Source organism: Oncorhynchus masou, chromosome 28 (genome assembly GCF_036934945.1).
Source record: "Oncorhynchus masou masou isolate Uvic2021 chromosome 28, UVic_Omas_1.1, whole genome shotgun sequence".
Lineage (NCBI taxonomy): Eukaryota > Metazoa > Chordata > Actinopteri > Salmoniformes > Salmonidae > Oncorhynchus > Oncorhynchus masou.
Window position 1 is genome coordinate 60,358,616 of NC_088239.1, and position 23,418 is coordinate 60,382,033.

The 23,418-nt window shown below is 43.1% G+C and overlaps 1 protein-coding gene across 5 annotated transcripts in view; it reads right to left on the bottom strand.

Moving 5' to 3' along the window:
- LOC135518013 (tight junction protein ZO-2-like) overlaps nucleotides 1-23,412 on the bottom strand; it is a 30,605-nt gene extending 7,193 nt beyond the window's left edge. For 3 of the 5 annotated variants that reach the window (XM_064942824.1, XM_064942826.1, XM_064942822.1), the window contains exons 1-17: nucleotides 17,564-17,780; nucleotides 13,227-13,351; nucleotides 13,006-13,108; nucleotides 12,161-12,872; nucleotides 11,916-12,019; nucleotides 11,587-11,740; nucleotides 10,174-10,285; nucleotides 9,855-9,997; nucleotides 6,636-6,720; nucleotides 6,309-6,459; nucleotides 6,013-6,121; nucleotides 5,677-5,896; nucleotides 5,385-5,569; nucleotides 5,045-5,140; nucleotides 4,760-4,839; nucleotides 4,370-4,580; nucleotides 1,531-1,631 (exon numbers count right to left, since the gene is read on the bottom strand). In XM_064942824.1, the coding sequence (XP_064798896.1) occupies nucleotides 1,531-1,631; nucleotides 4,370-4,580; nucleotides 4,760-4,839; nucleotides 5,045-5,140; nucleotides 5,385-5,569; nucleotides 5,677-5,896; nucleotides 6,013-6,121; nucleotides 6,309-6,459; nucleotides 6,636-6,720; nucleotides 9,855-9,997; nucleotides 10,174-10,285; nucleotides 11,587-11,740; nucleotides 11,916-12,019; nucleotides 12,161-12,872; nucleotides 13,006-13,108; nucleotides 13,227-13,351; nucleotides 17,564-17,683 (2,811 nt within the window). In that variant the 5' untranslated portion in view covers nucleotides 17,684-17,780. Of the gene's footprint in view, nucleotides 1-1,530; nucleotides 1,632-4,369; nucleotides 4,581-4,759; nucleotides 4,840-5,044; nucleotides 5,141-5,384; nucleotides 5,570-5,676; nucleotides 5,897-6,012; nucleotides 6,122-6,308; nucleotides 6,460-6,635; nucleotides 6,721-9,854; nucleotides 9,998-10,173; nucleotides 10,286-11,586; nucleotides 11,741-11,915; nucleotides 12,020-12,160; nucleotides 12,873-13,005; nucleotides 13,109-13,226; nucleotides 13,352-17,563; nucleotides 17,782-23,323 lie in introns of those variants that run through there. The other 2 variants (XM_064942823.1, XM_064942827.1) reach the window with 2 other exon arrangements.
- Nucleotides 23,413-23,418: the final 6 nt, after the last annotated feature.

Consider the following 23,418-nt stretch of genomic DNA (forward strand, 5'->3'; position numbering starts at 1 on the left):
TTGGGAAATCTTCTTGTATCCAAATCCGGCTTTAAACTTCTTCACAACAGTATCTCGGACCTGCCTGGTGTGTTCCTTGTTCTTCATGATGCTCTCTGCGCTTTTAACGGACCTCTGAGACTATCACAGTGCAGGTGCATTTATACGGAGACTTGATTAAACACAGGTGGATTGTATTAATCATTAGTCATTTAGGTCAACATTGGATCATTCAGAGATCCTCAATGAACTTCTGGAGAGAGTTTGCTGCACTGAAAGTAAAGGGGCTGAATAATTTTGCACGCCCAATTTTTCAGTTTTTGATTTGTTAAAAGAGTTTGAAATATCCAATTGAAATATCCAATAAATGTTGTGTGTGTCCCACTTGTTGTTGATTCTTCACAAAAAAATACAGTTTTATATCTTTATGTTTGAAGCCTGAAATATGGCAAAAGGTCGCAAAGTTCAAGGGGGCTGAATACTTTCGCAAGGCACTGTACATGGACTTTATGGAACAAATCAGTCATTTATTGTCGAACGGATTTCTGGGAGTGCCTTCTGGTGAAGATCAAAGGTAAGTGAATATTTATGGTGTAATTTCTAACTTTGTTGATTCCAAAATGGCAGATATTCCTCTGGCTGTTTTGGGTTCTGAGCGCCGTTCTCAGATTATGCTTTTTCCGTAAAGTTTTTTTGAAATCTGACACAGCGGTTGGATTAAGGAGAAGTATATCTTTAATTCTGTGAATAACACTTGTATCTTTTATCAATGTTTTTTATGAATATTTCTGCAAAATCGCCGGATGTTTTGGAATCAAAACATTACTGCACGTAAGGTGCCAATGTAAACTGAGATTTTTGGATATAAATATGCACATTATGGAACAAAACATACATGTATTGTATAACATGATGTTCTATCAGTGTCATCTGATGAAGATCATCAAAGGTTAGTGATTCATTTTATCTATATTTCTGCTTTTTGTGACTCCTCTCTTTGGCTGGAAAAATGGCTGTGTGTTTTTTGGATTTGGCTATGACCTAACAATCATATGTTCTGCTTTCGCTGTAAAGCATTTTTGAAATCGGACACGACGGGTAGATTAACAAGATGTGCATCTTTCATTTGCTGTATTGGAATTGTTAATATGTGAAAGTTACATATTTCAAAAAAATATTTTTGAAATTCGCGCACTGCCTTTTCAGCGGAATGTTATGGAGGGGTTCCGCTAGCGAAACGCCTGCCCTAGAAATGTTAATGGAAACAGGATGCACCGGAGCGCAATTTCGAGTCTCATTGCATAGGGTTTGAATGCTTGTGCAAATAATCTGTTTTTTTTTTTAAATTTTTAATACATTGGCAAAAAATTTCTAAAAAGCATTTTTCACTTCAACATTACGGGATAGTGTGAGTTGATTTATGAGGAAACAAATGTATTCAACCAATTTTTGAACAAGACTATCGTAACAAAATGTGGAAAAAGGGGTCTGAATACTTTCCAAATGCACCGTTTATACTGTATACATTCATTATGCACAACCAGAGCTTACCTTGCCCTCACAGACCCACACGGCCCGCTCCTGCTGTGCCCGGATAGAGTCCTTCACACTCCCGTACCACCCATCATTGGCTGAGTTCAGGTCAACGGTCGCTGTGCATGGAAACAAAGCAGAAAGATTGGCACAATAGCCACCCTGGCTATCCAACACTGCCACCGGGGACCGCCAGTGTAACTGCAATTAGAGGTCGACCATTTATGATTTTTCAAAGCCGATACCGATTATTGGAGGACCAAAAAAAAGCCGATACCGATTCATCGGCCAATTTTGAAAATTGATTTGTAATAATGACAATTACAACAATACAGAATAAACACTTATTTTAACTTAATATAATACATCAATAAAATCAATTTAGCCTCAAATAATAAAACATGTTCAATTTGGTTTAAATAATGCAAAAACAAAGTGTTGGAGAAGAAGTGCAATATGTAGGGCCTCCCGGGTGGCGCAGTGGTTAAGGTTGAGGTTAAGGCGCTGTACTGCAGCGCCAGCTGTGCCACCAGAGACCCTGGAGACCCTTCGCGCCCAGGCTCTGTCGCAACCGTCCGCGACCTGGAGGTCCGTGGGACGAAGCACAATCGGCCTAGCGTCGTCCGGGTAAGGGAGGGCTTGTCCGGTAGGGATATCCTTGTCTCATCGCGCACCAGCGACTCCTGTGGCGGGCCGGGCGCAGTGCACGCTAACCAAGGTTGCCAGGTGCACGGTGCGGCTGGCTTCTGGGTTGGATGCACACTGTGTTAAGAAGCAGTGCGGCTTGGTTGGGTTGTGTATCGGACGACGCATGACTTTCAACCTTCGTCTCTCCCGAGCCCGTACGGCAGTTGTAGCGATGAGACAAGAGAGGAGCTACTAAAAACAATTGGTTACCACGAAATTGGGGAGAAGGGGTACATTATTTTTTATAAGTGCAATATGTGCCATGTAAGAAAGATAATTCCTATAATAACTCCAACCTTGCTCAGAACTTTTAACATGAGTCTTCAATATTCCCGGTTAAGAAGTTTTAGGTTGTAGTTATTATAGGAATTAAAGGACTATTTCTCACTATACCATTCTTATTTCATATACCTTTGACTTTTGGATGTTCTTATAGGCACTTTAGTATTGCCAGTGTAACAGTATAGCTTCCGTCCCTCTCCTCGCTCCTACCTGGGCTCGAACCAGGAACACATCGACAACAGCCACCCTCGAAGCAGCGTTACAGAGCAAGGGGAACAACTACTCCAAGTCTCAGAGCGAGTGACGTTTGAAACGTCTATTAGCAAGCACCCCGCTAACTAGCTAGCCATTTCACATCAGTTACACCAGCCTAATCTCAGGAGCTGATAGGCTTGAAGTCAAAAACTGTGCATTGCTTGAAGCACAGCGAAGAGCTCCTGGCAAAACGCTCGAAAGTGCTATTTGAATGAATGCTTACGAGCCTGCTGCTGCCTACCATCACACAGTCAGACTGCTCTATAAAATCATAGACTTAATTATAACATAATAACACACAGAAATACGAGCCTTAGATCATTAATATGGTTGAATCCGGAAACTATCGTCTCGAAAACAAAAGGGTTTATTCTTTCAGTGAAATACGGAACGGTTCCGTATTTTATCTAACGGGTGGCATCCATAAGTTAAATATTCCTGTTACATTGCACAACCTTCAAAGTTATGTCATAATTACGTAAAATTCTGGCAAATTATTTTGCCATGAGCCAGGCGGCCCAAACTGCTGCATGTACCCTGACTGTTGCAAGAGAAGTGACACAATTTCCCTAGTTAAAAGAAATTTATGTTAGCAGGCAATATTAACTAAATATGCAGGTTTAAAAATATGTACTTGTGTATTGATTTTAAGAAAGGCATTGCTGTTAATGGTTATGTACACATTGGAGCAACGACAGTCCTTTTTCGCAAATGAGCTCCACATCGATTATATGCAACACAGGACACGCTAGATAAACTAGTAATATCATCAACCATGTGTAGTTAACTTGAAAAAAAACTTGAAATCGGCCCTAATTAATCGGCCATTACGACTAATTGGTCGACCTCTAACTGCAATACTGCTTGCTGTACACTGTACTCTATAATTGTACACATGAATTGGATTTTGGGTTTACTAACGCATTAGTTATAGTTTGTTGACAAAAACGTTAATATGGTGACAACGATGAAGGCAGTGTAACGGTTATGGTATGAGGGTTTGGCTTGAAGAGGTATTTGTGCCTGGTCACAGGCAGCTGTTGTGGTGTGGACTGAAGTCCACAAGCGAAGGGAAAATGTGAGAGGAGGAGAGCGCGTATATGAAAGAAGGAATTATACAACTATCAAAGTGATGATGCTGTATGTTGTTGCTATCAAAGAACTGTGTGTGGGTTTATTTATTCCACGATTCTGTTGCAAATTTTAAATGGAAGCATACGGGAAAAAAAAACGGAGGGACCTGAATTAGTCAAATAGAAACTCGTTTTGCAACTGTTTGGACTAATGATGACACCCCTGATCAGTTAGATGAAGGCAAGAGTGTGCAAAGCGGTATTGAATGTTTCACTGTCACCTTGATTACTCCAATTCTCTCGACATGTTGTTGTTGTAAACTTCATTCATAGGCTAGGTTGTAGCAACCTAATGATGGGTATAGGGTAAATCTGAGTATCATGTAGCAGCCTGATCCTATCGCTGTTACATTGAGCTGGGTGAATGGAATATGAATGCCAATCTAATATGCTGTAAAAGAAATAACACCACACTCATAATTATTATTTTAATTATTTTTTTTATATCCTCCCTAATCTCAAACGGCACCATCTGCCACTGGTGTGTGAGTGTGACTGACCAGTGAAGAGGTGAGAACAGGTCTTCCTCAGTTTGACCGCCTGCTCGTAGAGTTTGCGGGCACTGCGGTTGGAGCCGGGCACCAGGCGGTTCCTCATGGTCTTGACGCCACCCTTGCTGTCCGGGTTGAGGAACACCACGATGGGGTACCACTGGGTATAATTCAGGGTGTCCACCGCCTTGGGAGTTACATCCAGCAAGGCATGGCGGTCCTGGGGAGACAGGGAAGAGTGTCTATGTGAGGGGAGGCTGGAAAAGATGATGACAGTGAACGAAGAGTAAGGCGAGGTGGAGTATGATGGAATTGAAAATGAGGAATGCAGTGTTCAAAAGAATGAGGAATATTACTACGGTGATGAAGAGGATGTTAATGATCAGTGGTTGTCTTTACCTGTTCTATGATCTGTCGAATGGTATTGAGTCTCACCACACCGGAGGAATTCTCAGTGCCTGCATCCTTGGGCTCAGTCTCTGTGTGGGCAAACAAAAACACATCAGCTTCTCAACAAAACACACACGCTCATAGAAGCATTAAGGCAGAGCTCAATTTAGCTTGCCTGGTCAGCAAAGGGTGAGAAATTTGCATTGAAATTAAAAATGCTAAAATAGAGCGCACCTAACGTAAATACATGATGCAAATTCATTCACAAGCATTAGTTAGGAGCACCATACTTACTGGCTATGACAAACTCTTCAGGCAGGTCGTTTCCCAGTTTCTCATTGACTGCGTCTGCGATGGGCCCAAACACAACCACTGGTCTCCTGAAGCCAGCTGAGGATCAACACAGAAACACAGTATCTCATATCTGGAATGGACTTCCTACTTGCGGTCTAGTGCAGACGATTATGGGAAAATAAATAATAATTTCAGAAACATTCAGTTGAAGTTAGGAAGTTCAAACAAAGATTTAGTGTTTTGATATGTCCTTTTTGATCTTACTCTGTTCCATGCAGTCAAGTGGCTCTTAGACCACACCACAACATGAGATAGGAGTCTTCTGCCTTGGGTGACCTACCTTCTCGTAAGACCACCCTCTCATAAGCAGGGAAGCGTGTGGTGACAGAGATGGCAGTCAGGTCCTCTCTGCTCTTACGGAGGTCCTTCTTCTTCACCGCTCTTTGGCCTCTCAACCTCCAGAAGTCTCCTCTGTCATTGGCTGTTCCTCTCTGGGCGTTCTGCACATTTGACATTTGTTCGGCCCTGAGAAGCAGAGAACACCATGCATCATAAAATGGCACCAACTACCAATCATTGCACGCACAGACACACACATAATCCTTGACACACATACCAGCACACACACATACCTGCTCTTATTGGGGATGATACCCTTCTCCAGCAGCTGGTTGTCTTTGTCAGTGCGGCTGGCCAGCCAGTTGCCAAGCTTGCCGTCATAGAGTGTGTCCGTCACCTTGAAGATCTCCCCCCGGAAGAAGGGCAGGCTCTGGGGAACCTCTTTCTCATACTCAAAGTGGGTCCTGATGAAGAAAGAGTCCCCCCTACCCGATGCCAGGATGTCCATATAGACTAGAACAGACAACACACCACAAACTTCAAATTACTTGACCTGCAACATGACCTGAAATAATATGACTATATGAATATGACTTGCCTTAAATCTATAGAGTGAAGGCATTGCTCACCATCAGGTTTGCTCTGAGCCAGGATGGTGACATCCTCTCCCTTTGGAATCTCCAGCAAGTACAGGACAGCATCCTCACGCACTATGCCCCTGAAGTCCATGTTATTCACCTGGACAAAAGACAAAGACATAACATTAGATCTATCACGTAAAGCACTAATGAACAGACCTAAGGAGTTTCAAACATGACACATTAAAAACACAGGAGACACAAACATAATCAGACAAAGATATGCTATTCATATAGTGACACAGATCAAACAATGACATTAGACTAAGAGTTAACCCTTCCCCTACCTTCATGATCTGGTCCCCGGTGCGGAGGCCCTCCTGTTCTGCAGGGCTGTCCTCCTGAATGCCTGCAATGAAGATTCCCACATCGTTTCCTCCCGCCAGCCTCAGGCCCACGCTATCTCCCTTCTGGAAACACACCATCCCCGTGCTGGGGCTGGACAACACATAATACATTTAAGACAAATGACAAGTTAATAACATTTGTAAATTTCTATACATAATCTACGTGAGAGTATACTACACTGATGAGTTAACAGAATCGGCACCCTAGACACATTCTCTGTAGATGAGGAACCAACACATACTGTGCATGTAAAGTCGATGACTCACCCGTATATGTCCTGGTCCTCTATGCTTGGCCTCAGTGGCAGCTTTGGGGAAGCGTGGACTTTTGGGGCAACATTGACTACCGGTGCTGTAAAAAGAAAATCCTAGTGAGACAGATCAGGGATTGTGTGCTTCTTTTAGCATTACTATGATGGAGGTTTAAATAGGGCTGTGGCGGTCATGAAGTTTTGTCTGCCGGTTATTGTCATGCAAAAGACTGCCAGCCAGTTTCTCCGTAATTCACCGGTAATTAACATAAAGATGTTGAGCATCGCAAAGCCTTCACCCATAAAAGCCACTGGCGTGCTTTTTGAACATCGACATAAAAAAAATAAAAAATAAATCGAAATAAATAAAATGTAATATACACTATCACAAATCCATTACTTATTTTATGCAGGAATGAAGAAACATTATGATATGATGAACATGTATTTCAGAAGAACAGAGTATGAGTCGGCCTACTGAATGTTATCTGGCTATGCACTATGCCATAGGCTTGTTCATTTAGCAGACAATATATGCTATCAGTCCAGTGTGATTATTTTATATGATTTTATAGTAAGAAGAATATAATTAAACTATGCTGAATAAAATAAAGGATATTTTCCCCATTCTGGAGCGAGTGAGCATTGAAGCGTAAAAGTGATCATTTGAAACAGGTCCTATACTCTAGATTTATAGTTATTTTGCTCATTTAGTTGTGAAGGATACAAAGCGTAATGTCTTAGAAATCAAAACATATGGGCTGCATGATGCAACTACAAGCTATTGATTATTTGATAACATAAAAAATAAAGAAATTGCACTCGGTTCCTTGCTTCATGCTGCACATGCTGTTCTCACATCAAGAGGTCATATTTTTACCCATCAGACTATTCTCAATTTAATCTTGTCTTGTAAAATGAGTTTTGATATAGAACAGCCCATTATCAAATGAGCAGGGGGGAAAATGACATAATGCAGTCAATAGCCACCGGAGGCTGCTTTCCCACCGGTTCGTTCAATCATGCAGGTAGGTTACTCTTTATTTCACTCCATGCATCAACTCCTGTTTGAGAAGCATGCAGCCTCTTGCTGCTTGACAGGTAATATTCCACCCAAACTCTGTATGCTATTGGCTCTCCAACCCTGTTCCTGCAGCTACCCAGTGCTTAATTTGGGAAGCCAAATTAAATATTTCCGGGAACATCAATAGTAGTGTTGGCAGGTAGCCTAGTAGTTAGAGCGTTGGGACAGTAACCAAAAGGTTGCTGGATCGATACCCTGAGCTGGGATTCGTCGTTCTGCCCCTGAGCAAGGCAGTTAACCTACTGTTCCCCAGGCGCCGAAAACAGATGTCAATGAGGCATCCCCCACCCGCACCTCTCTGATTCAGAGGGATTGGGTTAAATGCGGAAGACACATTTCAGTTCAAGGCATTCAGTTGTACAACTGACTAGGTATCTCCCTAGTAGGTCTAACATGTTTTCACAATAAAACATCATTCAACTCTGCGCTGGAGAAAGGAATTAAAGAGAGCGATGTTAACGCACAGTGGTGAGATTCTGTAGCTAAAAATATTATTAATTTAATTATGAAAACATAAAAAAATGCCCTAATACGAGGCTACTCCAAATCAAATACACTATAATTGTAGGCTAACTGTTGCCCTGCACAGACCTGGTGGATCTTCAAGGCATTCCTAGTCTATTGCCAAACATTGCTGTTGAAAAGCCAACGTTAAATGCTTGCGCTCCTTTTTTATTGTTCGCGGTAGGTGCACTTGATTCAGAAGCCCTGAGTGTTCCCATTTTGAACCATTTAATTTGTCTGAAGCAAACAAGCTCAAATCACAGCACCTACAAGTTTGATACTAGCCTGTGAGATTTCATAACTTAAAACCATGACCAGAGAGAGACTTCAAAGAATACAGCAAAGAGTTGCTGTTTTTATGAGTGAGTTAATGTTAAATGTTTTACTTGGCACTGTTAACAGTCTTTATTACAAAAAATAAAAGGCCTTCTCCCTCCCACTTTCTCCGCAGCAGCAATGAATGAGTAGCCAAGTGTATCGATAGCCCTGCGTTTGTATTATTATTAGCAGCTCGTCGTGTCCATTTTAATATCAAGGAATATTTCACTTTCTCTGGTCATAGGAACATGAATTTGTGCTTCATGATGCGGTGCAACTCGAGTTTCGTCATAAGGTGGAAGACTGTGTCCCCTCTCTCTGGTCAGTCTCACCAGAGGAAAGGAATGAGAGAGCAGTGACTTTGAGAGGCTGACCGTTTGCTGCCCTCTCCCTCCCTCCGCAGAGACTAATGCCATGTTCAAAACAACTGGAAACTCTGACATCTCCCGACTTTAGTACATTCAAGACAACTGGGAACTCTGAGAAAAATTGGATTGCCTGAAAAAAAAAAAGTTTTGAGCAGTCGTCCAAATCAGAATTCCAAGACGGAAACTCTGGCACCTTTCTGGAGCTCTGATTTTCCGACTTGAACATCACAGACAGGTGTCTTAAAAGCACCATTACCATCAAATGCAGGTACCATTAGTCCAGTAAAATAAAAAAGTTAATTATTTCAAATCAGAGCAACACCAACTGATCTATTTTGTTATCAAAGCTCGAGTTTGGAAATATATGGTCTGAGAAGAACAATAGTGTCAGGCCAGGCATATTCACGAATATTCTGTGAGAATGTATTAGGCCTGCCTACAGCACAAATGGAATTCCTACAGAACTGTTTTTTATTTAGGTTAATGTTAGATTTAAAAAAAAACATCACTTAAAAAAATGTAAGTGTTAGATCTCAGCTTGCTTTTTGGCTGCGAAAGTGATCTTTACTCAGAAAAGGTTGGTGACTACTGGCCTAGGTCTATAAGTTCTTTCATAGACTCATTAATGAGCATAGTAGAAACTAACCAGCCCATCCAGTGTGCATAATAAACATTTGTATTGACGTTAGAGTGGTTAGAGGGACAGTAGAGTCCTGAGTACCATTAGTGACCTGATGGTCATTAACAAGTTCGGTACTAACAACACATGTTCAGAGTGCATAAAAGGAGAATACCGTGACTCAAAGGTCACGTGGAATTTGACTGTGTTTATGACATAACTGCCGGTAATAAGGTACAGCCCTAGGTGTAAGTTACCCGATGCTGGTTATATAATAACAGGTAAATGTGAGGATAAAATGAGTATCTATCGTATTCATTTGTTTCAAGGCATTGTCGTTACCTGGGGGCGTTTCTGGGCGGGACTCCTCCCTCTCTGCTTGCAGAGGGGGCGTGTCCTCCATAACTCTATCCGATACTCGTGCCGGCATGGCAAACGGTGTCGGCATGGCGCCCATCTTAGCCAGCCTGCTTGGTGGGTCCTCCCTGATGTTAACGCACACAGAATCCTATGACTCTCAAACTCTACAGCACAGCTACAGTCAAAGTAGACTTTTCTCATAGTGATGGAGTAAAAACAGTCATTCTGTAAATATCTGAACTTGTTACCGGTACATAAGAGTGATCCATAGTGCAGGTGGGACCCGAGGGTGACAGGTTACCTGGGTTTGTCTCGGAGCCTCTCATTGGAGGAATGGGAAGACAGGTCTGAGGTGGGGGCCCGTCGGTCATCTTGTGGCGAGTAGGAGCGGTACGACTCGATCTCGGAGATATCTGGAACACAAAATATCACCAACATCTAGTTCATCTTCAGACAGATCACCCAAGTCATGATTCATACATACAGCCTCAGTGAAATATCAACTCAACTTTTTACCCAAGAAACATATTCTAAGTAGAGTGAAACAGACACAGCAAACCTCACACAGTTATTATTCCTGTTTGGCCCTGTCCGGGGGTGTCCTCGGATGGGGCCACAGTGTCTCCTGACCCCTCCTGTCTCAGCCTCCAGTATTTATGCTGCAGTAGTTTATGTGTCAGGGGGCTGGGGTCAGTTTGTTATATCTGGAGTACTTCTCCTGTCCAATTCGGTGTCCTGTGTGAATCTAAGTGTGCGTTCTCTAATTCTCTCCTTCTCTCTCTCTTTCTCTCTCTCGGAGGACCTGAGCCCTAGGACCATGCCCCAGGACTACCTGACATGATGACTCCTTGCTGTCCCCAGTCCACCTGGCCGTGCTGCTGCTCCAGTTTCAACTGTTCTGCCTTATTATTATTTGACCATGCTGGTCATTTATGAACATTTGAACATCTTGGCCATGTTCTGTTATGATCTCTACCCGGCACAGCCAGAAGAGGACTGGCCACCCCACATAGCCTGGTTCCTCTCTAGGTTTCTTCCTAGGTTTTGGCCTTTCTAGGGAGTTTTTCCTAACCACCGTGCTTCTACACCTGCATTGCTTGCTGTTTGGGGTTTTAGGCTGGGTTTCTGTACAGCACTTTGAGATATCAGCTGATGTACGAAGGGCTATATAAATAAATTTGATTTGATTTGATTACACTGTGGCAGTGGCTGATACACAGACATGCACTCCTGTACTCAATGACCAAGCTGCAGTTCCAATCTTAGACAGCACATATGGTACATTTCAGACCATAAGATAATACAATTCTGTCAATAGGTGGATTATGAGGGGTATTATATTCCCCAGGCAAATGCTCACACACCACATCCCTGAATGGAACATTGTGGGTGAAAAGCCTCTGGGTCATGTGACATCTCTATACCAATGATCGTGTGGAGGGTGAGGAAAGTAAAATAAAATAAAGGATCATCCCAAAAAGGTGGAAAGTGCTTTTTGCGAGAATCAAACATAAAAACTAAACAGACATTTCAATAAAACCAGACAGGAACAGAACAATGAACAGAAGAAAACGTACATGTTCAAATCAGCAGATTATACAGAAGGTCAATGAAAGAAAAAAAGCACTGGGACAGTTCTGAATCTGTCCATATAAAAAGTGTTTTCCTTAAAAAGGAAAGGAGCTGCTGCAACAGAGAGTGGAGGGTCTCTCACCATCGAGCTCAGAGTCACTGTCTACCAGGGGAGGAATCCTGATGAGGACCTGTCTTCTGTCTCTCTGCACCACCAGCTGCAGCTTCCCACGAGACTTCTCGATCAGCTTCCCTGCATCACTCAGAGACAGGTTCTCTGTCACTGTACCATTGATCTGACACAGGGTGAGATGTCAAAGCACATTCACATATGTAGCCACCTGTCTAAGAGAGTGCTGTCATGCTTTTGGCCAACTCTACACATCATTTTTGAAGAGGCAGCACTGAAACAATACTTCCCCCAGGGCAGAGATAAAACAGTGACGTGTCTGTGTCAGAGGCCCTTCCTACCTTCAGTATGATGTCTCCCTCTTGGAGGTTGCCATCCCTGCAGGCCAGACCTGTGCTGGTCATCTCCTTAATGAACAGCTGACTACCCAGATGCAGACCATACTCTATAACAAACACACGTCAACATAAAAACTAAGCAAACATTTAAAAACAAGCAGTCTTGGAGGAGAGGGTAGGTAGAGTCAACAGAAATGGAGGAGCAAGAGATCAATATAATGTAATATTTCGTATAGACCTATACTGACCTTCGTTGGGCCTGTTCTTCAGTAGCAGCACACTAACGGGTTTCTCCAGGGGCTCTGGCTCCCGAGGAGGGCGGGACATGGGGATTGGCATGGAGGCGGGGGAGGGTGAACGGTCCAGACGTTCCCTGCTCCCACTCCTCTTCATCTGCTCCTTCTTCTGGTCGCGGTCACTAGGAACACGTTTGTGGTTCCGCTCAAAGCTGTGGTCGCGACCGTGACTGCGGGCAGGACTGTGACCAGCTCTGTAACGCAAGTCAGGGCTGTTAGTCCGGTCCAGAGTGCGTTCGCTACGGAAACGCCTGTCAGGGCTGGGGTCGCGGTCAAGAGTGAGATCACTACGGTAACGCAGATTGGGGCTGTGGTCACGGTCAAGAGTACGGTCACTTTTGTAGCGGCGGTCAGGGCTACGTTCGCGGTCCAGAGTCCGACCTTTGCTGCCGTCTCGTCTGTACTGCCTCTCTGGATCAAGGTCCCTCTCCATACTCCTGCCCCGGTCATCTCGACCGTAATGCTGGTCAAAGCCCTGTCCCTGGTAGCCAGCGTCTGTGTAACCTCCCCTCTCCTGGCTGTGGTCACGATCTTGATGACCACTGCGTCCACTGTACACACTGTGGCGGTCCTGGTCATAGTCATTGTTGTTGAAGACACGGTCGTCAGGGGAAGGGCCGTGTTTCAGCAGGTTGACCGGAACCTTCCTGGGCCTCTTGACTGTCTGTCAAAACCAAAGACCACATCAGGCAGTGACTGAACAGTCAGGAATCATTGACACTTATCCAACACTCAGATACTTGAGTCGTAAATGTAAAATCACAAGCATCTTCGTCTTTTGCCACCATTATACTCACAATTTTGGCTACTTTTCCACACTTTCTGAGGGTCTGTACAGCGAAGGAGTGTGGCACACCATCCATGGGAGTAGCGTTCACCTGCACCACCCGGTCATTCTCACTACAAAACACAATTAACATGTGAGGGAAAACAAATCCACTGTGAGATATTCAAACTGCAGATTAAAATGACAGAACACATGATGCATCATTATGATTGATAGACTGGAGGTACGTACAATAGCAGGCCATCGGCAGGCCCTCCTTGAAGCACGTCAGACACTACTATGGACATCTCCCCGCTTTCCTCATTGGGGTTGTCCCGCCCCCCGGACACTGCAATACCAAAACCCATCTTGGGGTCCTGCAGTGGAGAAGACATGTATTAGAGATGTGTTTGTATGGGTGTTTGGATTAGATATTTGTGCATGCAAGCGCCTGTGTCCTATTCTGTTCAGGTGTCGGAGTGAATATATCTAATTATTTTAAGTACGTCTAAGTTTACTTTGTGTGTGTGTGTGTGTACCCTTCTGTCCCGGTCCTTGTTGTCTGAGTGGTGTACCTGCCCCTGCGCTGCCCAGATGAGATTGGAGCAAATATTTGATGGTCCTCCAAGACTCCACTCCACCCCAACCCACCCTCTCCCATCTGTACACATTTTTTTCAATAAAATTGCTCCCCTCCAATGTCTTTCAATACCAGAGAGAGACAGGGACAATGGAGGCAATAGATTGTTAGAGAGCGAGTGATATGGTAAGCTAAAGAAAGAGGAAGGGTAAATTGGAACGAGGATCGTGAAAGAAACTGGGACTAAGGGGATGTAGAAGGATGGATGAAGAAAGAGTCTAGAGAGTGCATATGACAGCTGGATGTGGAAGGGTCAGTGATGTGGTGGTCAACAAAATCTATTCGTTAAAAGCAGCTTCATATCCAGAGCATAGAGTGAGGCTGAGACAATGAGTGTGAGCTACACACACGATTAACAGTGCTGGGCAGATGTGCATGCATGGAATGTGTGCTGTAGATGGATGAACATGTTCTAGATCAGTGGTTCCCAAACTTATTACAGTCCCATACCCCTTCAAACATTCAACCTCCAGCTGCGTATCCCCTCTAGCACCAGGGTCAGCGCACTCTCAAATGTTTGACATCATTGTAAGCCTGCCACACACACACACACTACACAATACATTTATTAAAAACATAAGAATGAGTATGAGTTTTCCCACGAGCCAGATTGTGACAGTGACAAAGAACTCTTAAAGACAAGGGTACAAATAATAATTTTGCTCTTTATTTAACCATCGTACATATAAAACCTTATTTGTTCATCAAAATTGTGAATAACTCACCACAGGTTTAGGAGAAGGATGTGCTTGAAAGGATGCACATAACTCTGGAATGTTGGGTTGTATTGGAGAGTCTGTCTTAAATCATTTTCCACACAGTCTGTGCCTGTATTTCATTTTCATGCTTGTGAGGGCCGAGAATCCACTCTCACATAGGTACGTGGTTGCAAAGGGCATCAGTGTCTTAACAGCACATTTTTTTTGCCAAGGCAGGATACTCCTAATCCAGAAATCTGGCAGTGGCTTCTGATTAAATGACATTTTCACAGAACTGCTTGTTGCAATTTTAATGAGGCTCTTGTTCAGATATCGGTAAGTGGACTGGAGGCAGGGCATGAAAGGGATAATGAATCCAGTTGTTTGGGTCATCCGTTTCAGGAAAGTACTTGTGTAATTGTGCACCCAACTCACTCAGGTGCTTTGCTATATCACATTTGACATTGTCCGTAAGCTTGAGTTAATTTGCACACACAAAAAAAAAAATCATACAATGATGGCAAGACCTGTGTGTTGTTTATGCAAACAGAAAACTCCAACTTCTTAATCATAGCCTCAATTGTGTTCCACACGTTGTATATAGTTGAGGAGTCCCTGTAATCCTAGATTCAGAACATTCAGGTGAGAAAAAAACATTACCCAGATAGGCCAGTCATGTGAGAAACTCATCATGCAAGTGGTCAGGCAAGTGAAAATGATGATCAGTAAATAACTTTAAGCTTGTCTCTCAATTCAAAAAATGTGTCAATACTTGTCAATGCCCCTTGATAACCAGCGCTCTTCTGTATGTTGTAAAAGCGTTACATGGTCGCTGCCAATATCATTGCATAGTGCAGAAAATACACGAGAGTTCAGGGGCCTTGATTTAACAAAGTTAACCATTTTCACTGGATTGTCCAAAACATCTTTCAAGCTGTCAGGCATTCCCTTGGCAGCAAGAGCCTCTCGGTGGATGCTGCAGTGGACCCAAGTGGCTTCAGGAGCAACTGCTTGCACGCCCGTTAACACTCCACTATGTCTCCCTGGCATGGCTTTTGTGCCATCAGTACAGATACCAAAACATCTTGACCACCAAAGTCCATTTAATGTTACAAACATGACCAGTACTTTAAAAATATCCTCTCATGCTGTCCTGGTTTCCAGTGGTTTGCAGAAGAGGATGTCTTCCTTAGTTGACCCCCAATAAATGTAAACGACATATACCAGGAGCTGTGCCAGGCCCGCCACGTTTGTTGACTCATCCAGCTGTAAATGCATAGAATTCACTGGCTTGTATGCAAATCAGTAATTGTTTCAAACATCTCCTGCCATGTCACTGATGCGTAAAGACATTGTTTGATAAAGACATTGTCTGTATAGTTGTTTTGGCCTTTCCCCCCAGCATTGTACCAGCTATATCTGCGGCAGCAGGAAGAATTAAGTCCTGCACAATGTATGGGGCTTGCCTGTCCTTGCCCTGGATAGCTCACCATTCTAGATGCTTTTAGCCCCTTCTTATTAATGGTTTCTGTTGCTTTTATAGGTCTTACTACTCGAAAGTCTGAATTCTCACTCAAAAAACTCCTGTGGCTTATTGTTCAAATTGGCATGTTTTGTTTCTAAAATGTCTGTGCAAGAGTGAAGGTTTCATCGAGTTGTGAGACTTTTGCACATATAACACACTGTGGCTGAGGAAAGGCACTACTCCCAATATAAGTGAACCCCAAATCAATGTAGTTCATCATATTTGCGCCTCTGATGGTCCAATGTCTGGCTCGGTGCTTTCCCTGGGTAAGGGGGCAGTAGCTCTTCAGCTGCATCAGATTCACAACTGTCAGTGTCCATGCTCACTGGGCTAACAACAAATGTAGAATTACTGATGCTGGCATTGAATGTGCTCGTGGAAGCATCTGTCATCGACAGGTGTAGTAGCACTGCTGGTAGTAGCAGTACTACCAGTAGAGCTGGTATGTATGAGTCTATGGACGTGGGCCTTACTTTTTTTTAACCCTTTATCCATTTGAGCAAACGGAATGAGCAGCAGCTACGTTTGGCTACATACAGACCGTTAGTGGAATTTTCACAAGAGAGTAACACCGAACCTAAATCAGCTGCGCATGCGTCAATTGATTTTGTCCCCCCACACCAAACGTAATCACGACATGCAGGTTGAAATTTCAAAACAAACTCTGAACCAAATATATTAAATTTGGGGACAGGGCAAAAAGTATGAAATATTTATGGCAATTTAGCTAGCTAGCTTGCTGTTTCTAGCCAATTTGTCCTGGGATTTAAACATTGAGTTGTTATTTTACCTGAAATGCACAAGGTCCTCTACTCTGACAATTAATCCACACATAAAAACAGTCAACCTAATCATTTCTAGTCATCTCTTCTCCTTCCAGGTTATTTCTTCATTGGACTTTATAGCGATTGGCATTGAACTTTCATAGTTATCATGACGACCGACCAAACTCAGTTCATCTTTCAATCAACCACGTGGGTATAACCAACAAGGAGATGGCATCTGGGTATCTGCTTCTATAAACCAATGAGGAGATGGGAGAGGCAGGACTTGCACCACGTTCAGGTTCACAAATAGAACTGACTGTATTAGCGCTTGGCAACGCAGACGCTTGTTGGTGCGCAAGCAGTGTAGGTGCAATAATTGAATAACATGAATGTTTACATTTATTTTGCAACGCTTGCGCACACGACTCAAGAGGTGTGGTCAGCATTTAACGGTTAATATGATTAGATGTTAATTATTTGATTTGGCTACCTGTATTTGACATTGTGTTGTGATTTTGCTGAACACTAGATGGTTTAATTTTGGGCAGTGAAACGAGGCTATTCAGGCGAGAAAAAAAAACCTCACCCAAATGTTTAGACCCGTTGGAAAATATAAATATACGGTTTCAAAATGTGAAGATTTTAATTTTATGTGGATCACATTTTTATTTGGAGTACCCTCGATGGCACTCTACGTACCCCTGGGGTTGATATTATAGCACGTTTTGAAAGAATGAGAGCTTAAAAGGATCTACAGTATATTGTATTGTAATCCTGTGGTGTAGCTGTAGATGGAAATTATAATTCATATCTGGTTTGATTATAACCCTACAAGAAGGGTAATGTTATGCACTGAAATGTGATATGGTTTGAGTAAAGGGTGTTATGGTTGCAGTAATGGCAAGCAATATATTGTATAGCAATCCAGTGCGGTGTGTCGATTGCAAAACTAGACTCACCCTCTGCAGTGTCACTGTATACTGCTCCCATATGGTTTCCTCCATGACTGGGCTCTTTGGGAGAAGGGCACATTCCATAATAAGGGTTAGAACAGGATATATTAACCATTTGTTTCTCATTTCAACAAGACAAACGGAGTCAGATTAATCTTGAATGACCATGCCAATAGAATACATCAAAGCTTCGTACTCCAAATTTCATATAACCAACACAAGAGGTGTACTAAAAAATAAAAAATAAAAAAAAATAAAAAAAAACAGTACTACACCTGGCACAAACTCTTGTTTCCAACATGCTCTCTGAGCACATAGTACAGTAGACACCAACTAATCACTTTGCCTGGCGAACCAGACTACTTGCTACGCCACGCCCACAGAAGAGTTCCTTCTCCATAATGAGTCTAGATCGGAGTACCTCCCCAACCCGTCACAGAATGTGAACACATTAGGAGCCGTCCGATTGGTCCAGAAACCAAGGGGTTGGGCCAGAGCCAGAACACACGTGGGTAAAGTGGCAATTGGAAAATGTGTCATTGGCTTTGATACTTGGTTAGAGATGATCCGATCACTGATTACTTTTGTACAAGGCCCCCCCCCCCCATGCCACAAACAACTTCAATGACGGCAGTCTCTGACTAAAATATGTAGCAAACGACAGAGCAGTGGAAGAATTGTGTGAGTTATCAGTCTACTAACCAGCATCACACATGGACTACTGATTCCACACACCCTCAGCCTTACAACACAGAACCCATACCACCAGTTGAAAACTCTACTAATATAACCACTGACACACATTTTTACCAACTTCACTCACTGAAACTACTACACCCATCATGAAACACCTGTCACAACTGCCTGTCTACCTGCTTACCTTTCCACCCAAAGACCACCTGTCTAACTATCTAGAGCACATATGTCAGAGTCAAGGCCCGCGGGCCACATCCGGCCCGCGAGAAGGTTTTTTACGGCCCCTGGGATGATCTTGATTTATTATTAGAACCGGCCCGCAGACCGCAGCAAGCCGGCAGCCCGCAGATCTTTTACACGCACCAATACTACATTTCCCACAATGCAACGGTGACGCACCGAGCAGTAGGCTGCTTCATTTCAATATTTATTGGCACAGCAGTCGTCAGCATCACAGTAAAATTAACTTTCAGATACCCATCAAAAATGGCAAAACGGAAGGTGGACACTGAGAACCGGGGTTTCAAACAAGGTGGGAGTCGGAGTATATGTTCACGGAGGTAGCTGGAAAACCTGTGTGTCTTCTGTGTGGAGAAAGTGTGGCGGTACTGAAAGAGTATAATCTGAGACGACATTATGAAACGAAACACGCGGACAAAAACAAGAATATGGACATGGAACAAAGGCTACAAAAGGCAGAGGAATTAAAACGAGGCCTCAAATCTCGACAGGCTCTGTTCAAAAAAGCCAAATCACAAGGCCAGGCTGCTGTCAAGGCCAGTTTTATTTTGGCAGAAGAGATCGCTAAATCAGCCCGGCCATTTACGGAGGGGGATTTCATCAAAAACTGCATGATTAAAGTTTGTGACGAAGTTTGCCCAGAAAAAAGGCAACTCTTTTTAAATGTGAGTCTGAGCAGAAACACCATTGCCGAGAGAGTAGACCAGTTGTCCATCAATCTAAAAGAGCAGCTTGTGAAAAAGGGAAAAGATTTCATTGCATATTCCTTGGCTGTGGATGAGAGCACCGACATTTCTGACATTGCCCAGTTGTCAATTTTCATCCGCGGAGTGGACTCCAGCCTAAGCGTGACAGAGGAGTTTTTGGCTTTACGTCCTATGCATGGCACAACTACGGGGCATGATTTGTATGAAGAGGTGTCAAGATGTGTAAATGAGATGGAGCTGCCTTGGGAAAAACTCGTGGGTTTGACAACCGACGGAGCACCTGCGATGTGTGGACACAGGAGCGGACTGGTGGCGAAGATACGGGAAAAGATGCAAGAGGAAAACGCGACAGGTGAGCTGACAGCTTATCATTGTATCATACACCAGGAAGCGTTGTGCGGTAAAGCCTTGAAAATGGAGCATGTAATGAGCATCATCACGCGCACAGTTAACTTTATCAGAGCCAAAGGTTTGAATCACCGCCAGTTCAAGGCATTTCTGACGGAGTTAGAAACGGAGCATGGTGATTTGCCTTATCACACAGAGGTGCGATGGCTAAGCCAGGGAAAGGTGCTTCAAAGATGTTTCGAGCTTCGTGAGGAGATTTGTCTGTTCTTGGACAGCAAAGGGAAAGACACAACACAACTCCGAGACGAAATGTTTCTGTGTGAAATGGCTTTTCTGTGTGACATTTCGAGTCATCTGAATGCAATGAACTTGCAGCTGCAGGGTCGGGATCATGTCATCTCTGATATGTACAGTACAGTGAAGGCATTTAAAACCAAACTGACTCTGTGGGAGACGCAGATGCGGAAAGAAAATTTGAGCCACTTTCCCAGCTGCCAGACCATGAAAGAGAAGCTCTCTACCAGTGCGTTCCCGAGCGCACAGTTGGCTGATAAAATAGGTATGCTTGCCGCTGACTTTCGACGCCGATTTGCTGACTTTGAAGCACAAAAAGCAGGTTGGAACTGCTCGGTAACCCATTTGCTGTTGACGTGGAAAGCTCACCACCAAACCTCCAAATGGAGTTGATTGACCTCCAATGCAATGATGCACTGAGGGCAAAATATGCGGCAGTGGGTGCTGCGGAGTTCGCCCGTTTCCTCCCCGACACAATGCCCCAGCTGCGCATCCAGGCTGCTCAAACGTTGTCTATGTTTGGCAGCACATACCTGTGTGAACAACTTTTTTCTTTGATGAACCTGAACAAAACATCACACAGAAGTCGACTTACTGCTGAACACCTCCACTCAATTCTGAGGATTTCCTCAGCTCAGAGCCTTACCCCGAACATTGATGAACTTGTGGAAAAGATGGGACACCACCAAGTATCACCCTCAACCTCAAACAAGTGAACATTACTGTGCAATCACATATTTAGAGTTTTTACTCAGTTCAAGTTTAAAAGTTAAAGTTTAATATTTGTTTTCACTGCATGTTACTTCTCCTTAAACAAAGTGTTGTTTTTGATTAATAGATTTTTGCACTTTATTTTATTGTATTTCAATCCAATTATATTTTAAAAATATTTCAGTTGAGTGGATGATAGAAAATTGCTATTATTGTTTTTTTCTTTGAAGTAAATTTAGCCCACTTTTGCTAAAATAGAAAATATAGGCTACTGATGGTGCCTTGAATACCGGTTTCTTTCATTTAATGTTCATGTTATGGGGATTTTTATATAAAGGAAATTTGTCTTTTGTGTCTGTTGAAAATTAAAGATTACTGACAGAGCCATAAGAAAATATTGCTTTATTTATCTGATCATATTGGAATATATTTGTTAGGTTTTCAGTAGGTTCAATTAGGTTCACTAGACTATATGCGTCATTTAAAAATTTTTCAATGAACATTCGAACAGTCCGGCCCTCGGCTTGTAGCTAAATTTTTTATTTGGCCCTCCGTCCATTTGACTTTGACACCCCTGATCTAGAGCCAAGCTGGAGTCACTCACAAGCCCCTTGAGGATGGGGGTGGCCTTGTAGGTGTGGATCCATTTCCTGTGCTGGTGAAGGACCGTCTTCATGGTTTCTCTTCTGCTCCTCTACCTCCACTGATTCACTGCTACAACTCTACCCCCTCCATTTCCACAGCAGCACCAGCGGTAACTGCAACACCCTGCTTTGGCCTGCCTAGCTTTGACATAAGCTGGATTCTGCTGGCCTACATTCAGCGCAAATCCCACCATTCACAGACTGTTTACACAATCGCACACAACCATGCTGATGATTAAAATACACACACAAAATAACTCACCGACCTAAATCGCACACACATACACAATTGCATACTCATTTGTGTGTGTAAGCATTTAACCCAAATACTCACACATACAGAAAAACAAACGCTTTAACCACATACTTTAAAAAACACACGGGGGCACACACAGCCAATCTGAGAGCGCAGGTTTGAAGAACTATTTAAAAAAAAAATTTTTTTTTACTTAAAATTAAGTGGAGCCCGAATCCCTGTGCTGCTGACATCTCCAGCCCAGGCTTTTGGAAATGGGGGCATCACTCTGGCTGACAGAGGATGGAACAGATCATAATCCACTTTTAGAAGTTTGGACTCACAGGACAGATAAGGAGTGGTAAGGGAAGACTGGGGTGTATTCATTAGTGCACACTAGCAAACTGTTGCAAAATGTTGTGCAACAGAAAATCTTTTGCAGCAAAAATGAACGTTTCCTATTGGGAAAGTACAGGCTAGTCCTCTGTGTTTGGTTCCGAGTGAATAAACCCCTTGACTATTGCTATGACTCAATATCAAATGAGCATATATTGATTGACAGGTATTCTACAGACTAGTAGAACTACATTGTAAATCACTTGTGATTAAGTGTGAGGAATGAGGATATTGCAAAATCCACCATAATAAAAAAAAAGAGATAAGAAAATTGGAATCAGTGTGGATACTAGTTAGCAGACCAGAGCGTGGGAGTCTGTTGTATGTATACCTCCAGGCAGAGAGATGGAATGTTGGGCAGTGCAACAGTGCATTCCCGAATACCTGAAGTAGCCAGCATTATGGAAAATGTATCCAGCTTGTGGATCAGTGAGGGAACATTTTACAAGACAGGAGCTCACCAAAAATATCAACATTTACCACACACGTATTCCATCTCCCACAGTACAGTATCTTAAAACCACTCCTAACAAATCCTTCCGTTCATTCACCTGACCAGCTGTCGGTGAGAGTGGTGCTACATCCTAGTGGTAGGACAGTGGGATTGAGTATGGAGGCACAGAGAGAACCAAGTGTGTATGGTATGCTTGCTTCTACTGTACATCCGTCTCTCCTGAACAGTGATGAGAACAGGGTACAGGCAAGCCCAGTGGCACAGTGAGTCAAATTGGCTTTTTCTGCTGTGTGATGCTGTGTGAGCACAAGCAAGGCAACCAACCATACTAAAAAAAAACGAATCTACACACATGACAGCTAGAACTCGGACAATGAAAATCTATAGTTCCCAATATGGCAGAGAGGTAGTGTGGTTTTATCTGAAGGGTAGCCATCAGTCTAATCCACTCTAGATTGTTTGGTTGTAGTACGCCCTCTACTTGCAGTACAGCCACATTACGTGGAGTGACTACGCACTGTCTATTAAATACACGGGAACATTAAAAAAGGATCATAACTACGCTGTATATCACCTCTGGGTAGGTAACTTCTACCAACAGCAATCCATTAAAACCACTAGTAGGATTTTTTTTTGCCGGGGGGGGGGGGGGGGGGGGGTATGACTCCCAAATATTGCCACCCTTGCTCAGACGCAATCATGAATGAATTTTTACGAAATGATTCCTTTGATTTCCCATTGTGCAATGACTTCAAACACCATATTAAGTAATATCTTCACTTCATACGGAATATCATAACGTGGCTTGCCATGCAAAAGTTGACAGGCACAGGCTTTTGATGGTTGCTACGAGTGAACTCATTCCTTCGTGATACGATGTAACGTTAGCAGCAGCAGGTGGAAACATTCCAGTAAGGGTCCCGTGACAGACTTGAAACTTTGTAAAACATTTGTTCTCTAGTGTGTGTCAGCGAAATTAACATCGCAACAAGATGATTAAACAATAAGGAATCATTTATAATGGACCTTAGTTTCACTTACTTTGAAATAATGTGTCTCATATCTGCTAAGACTGAAGAGTCTCCCTCCATTTACGGGCATCATGCACTTTCAAACCAGAGACCACTTTTCTTGTG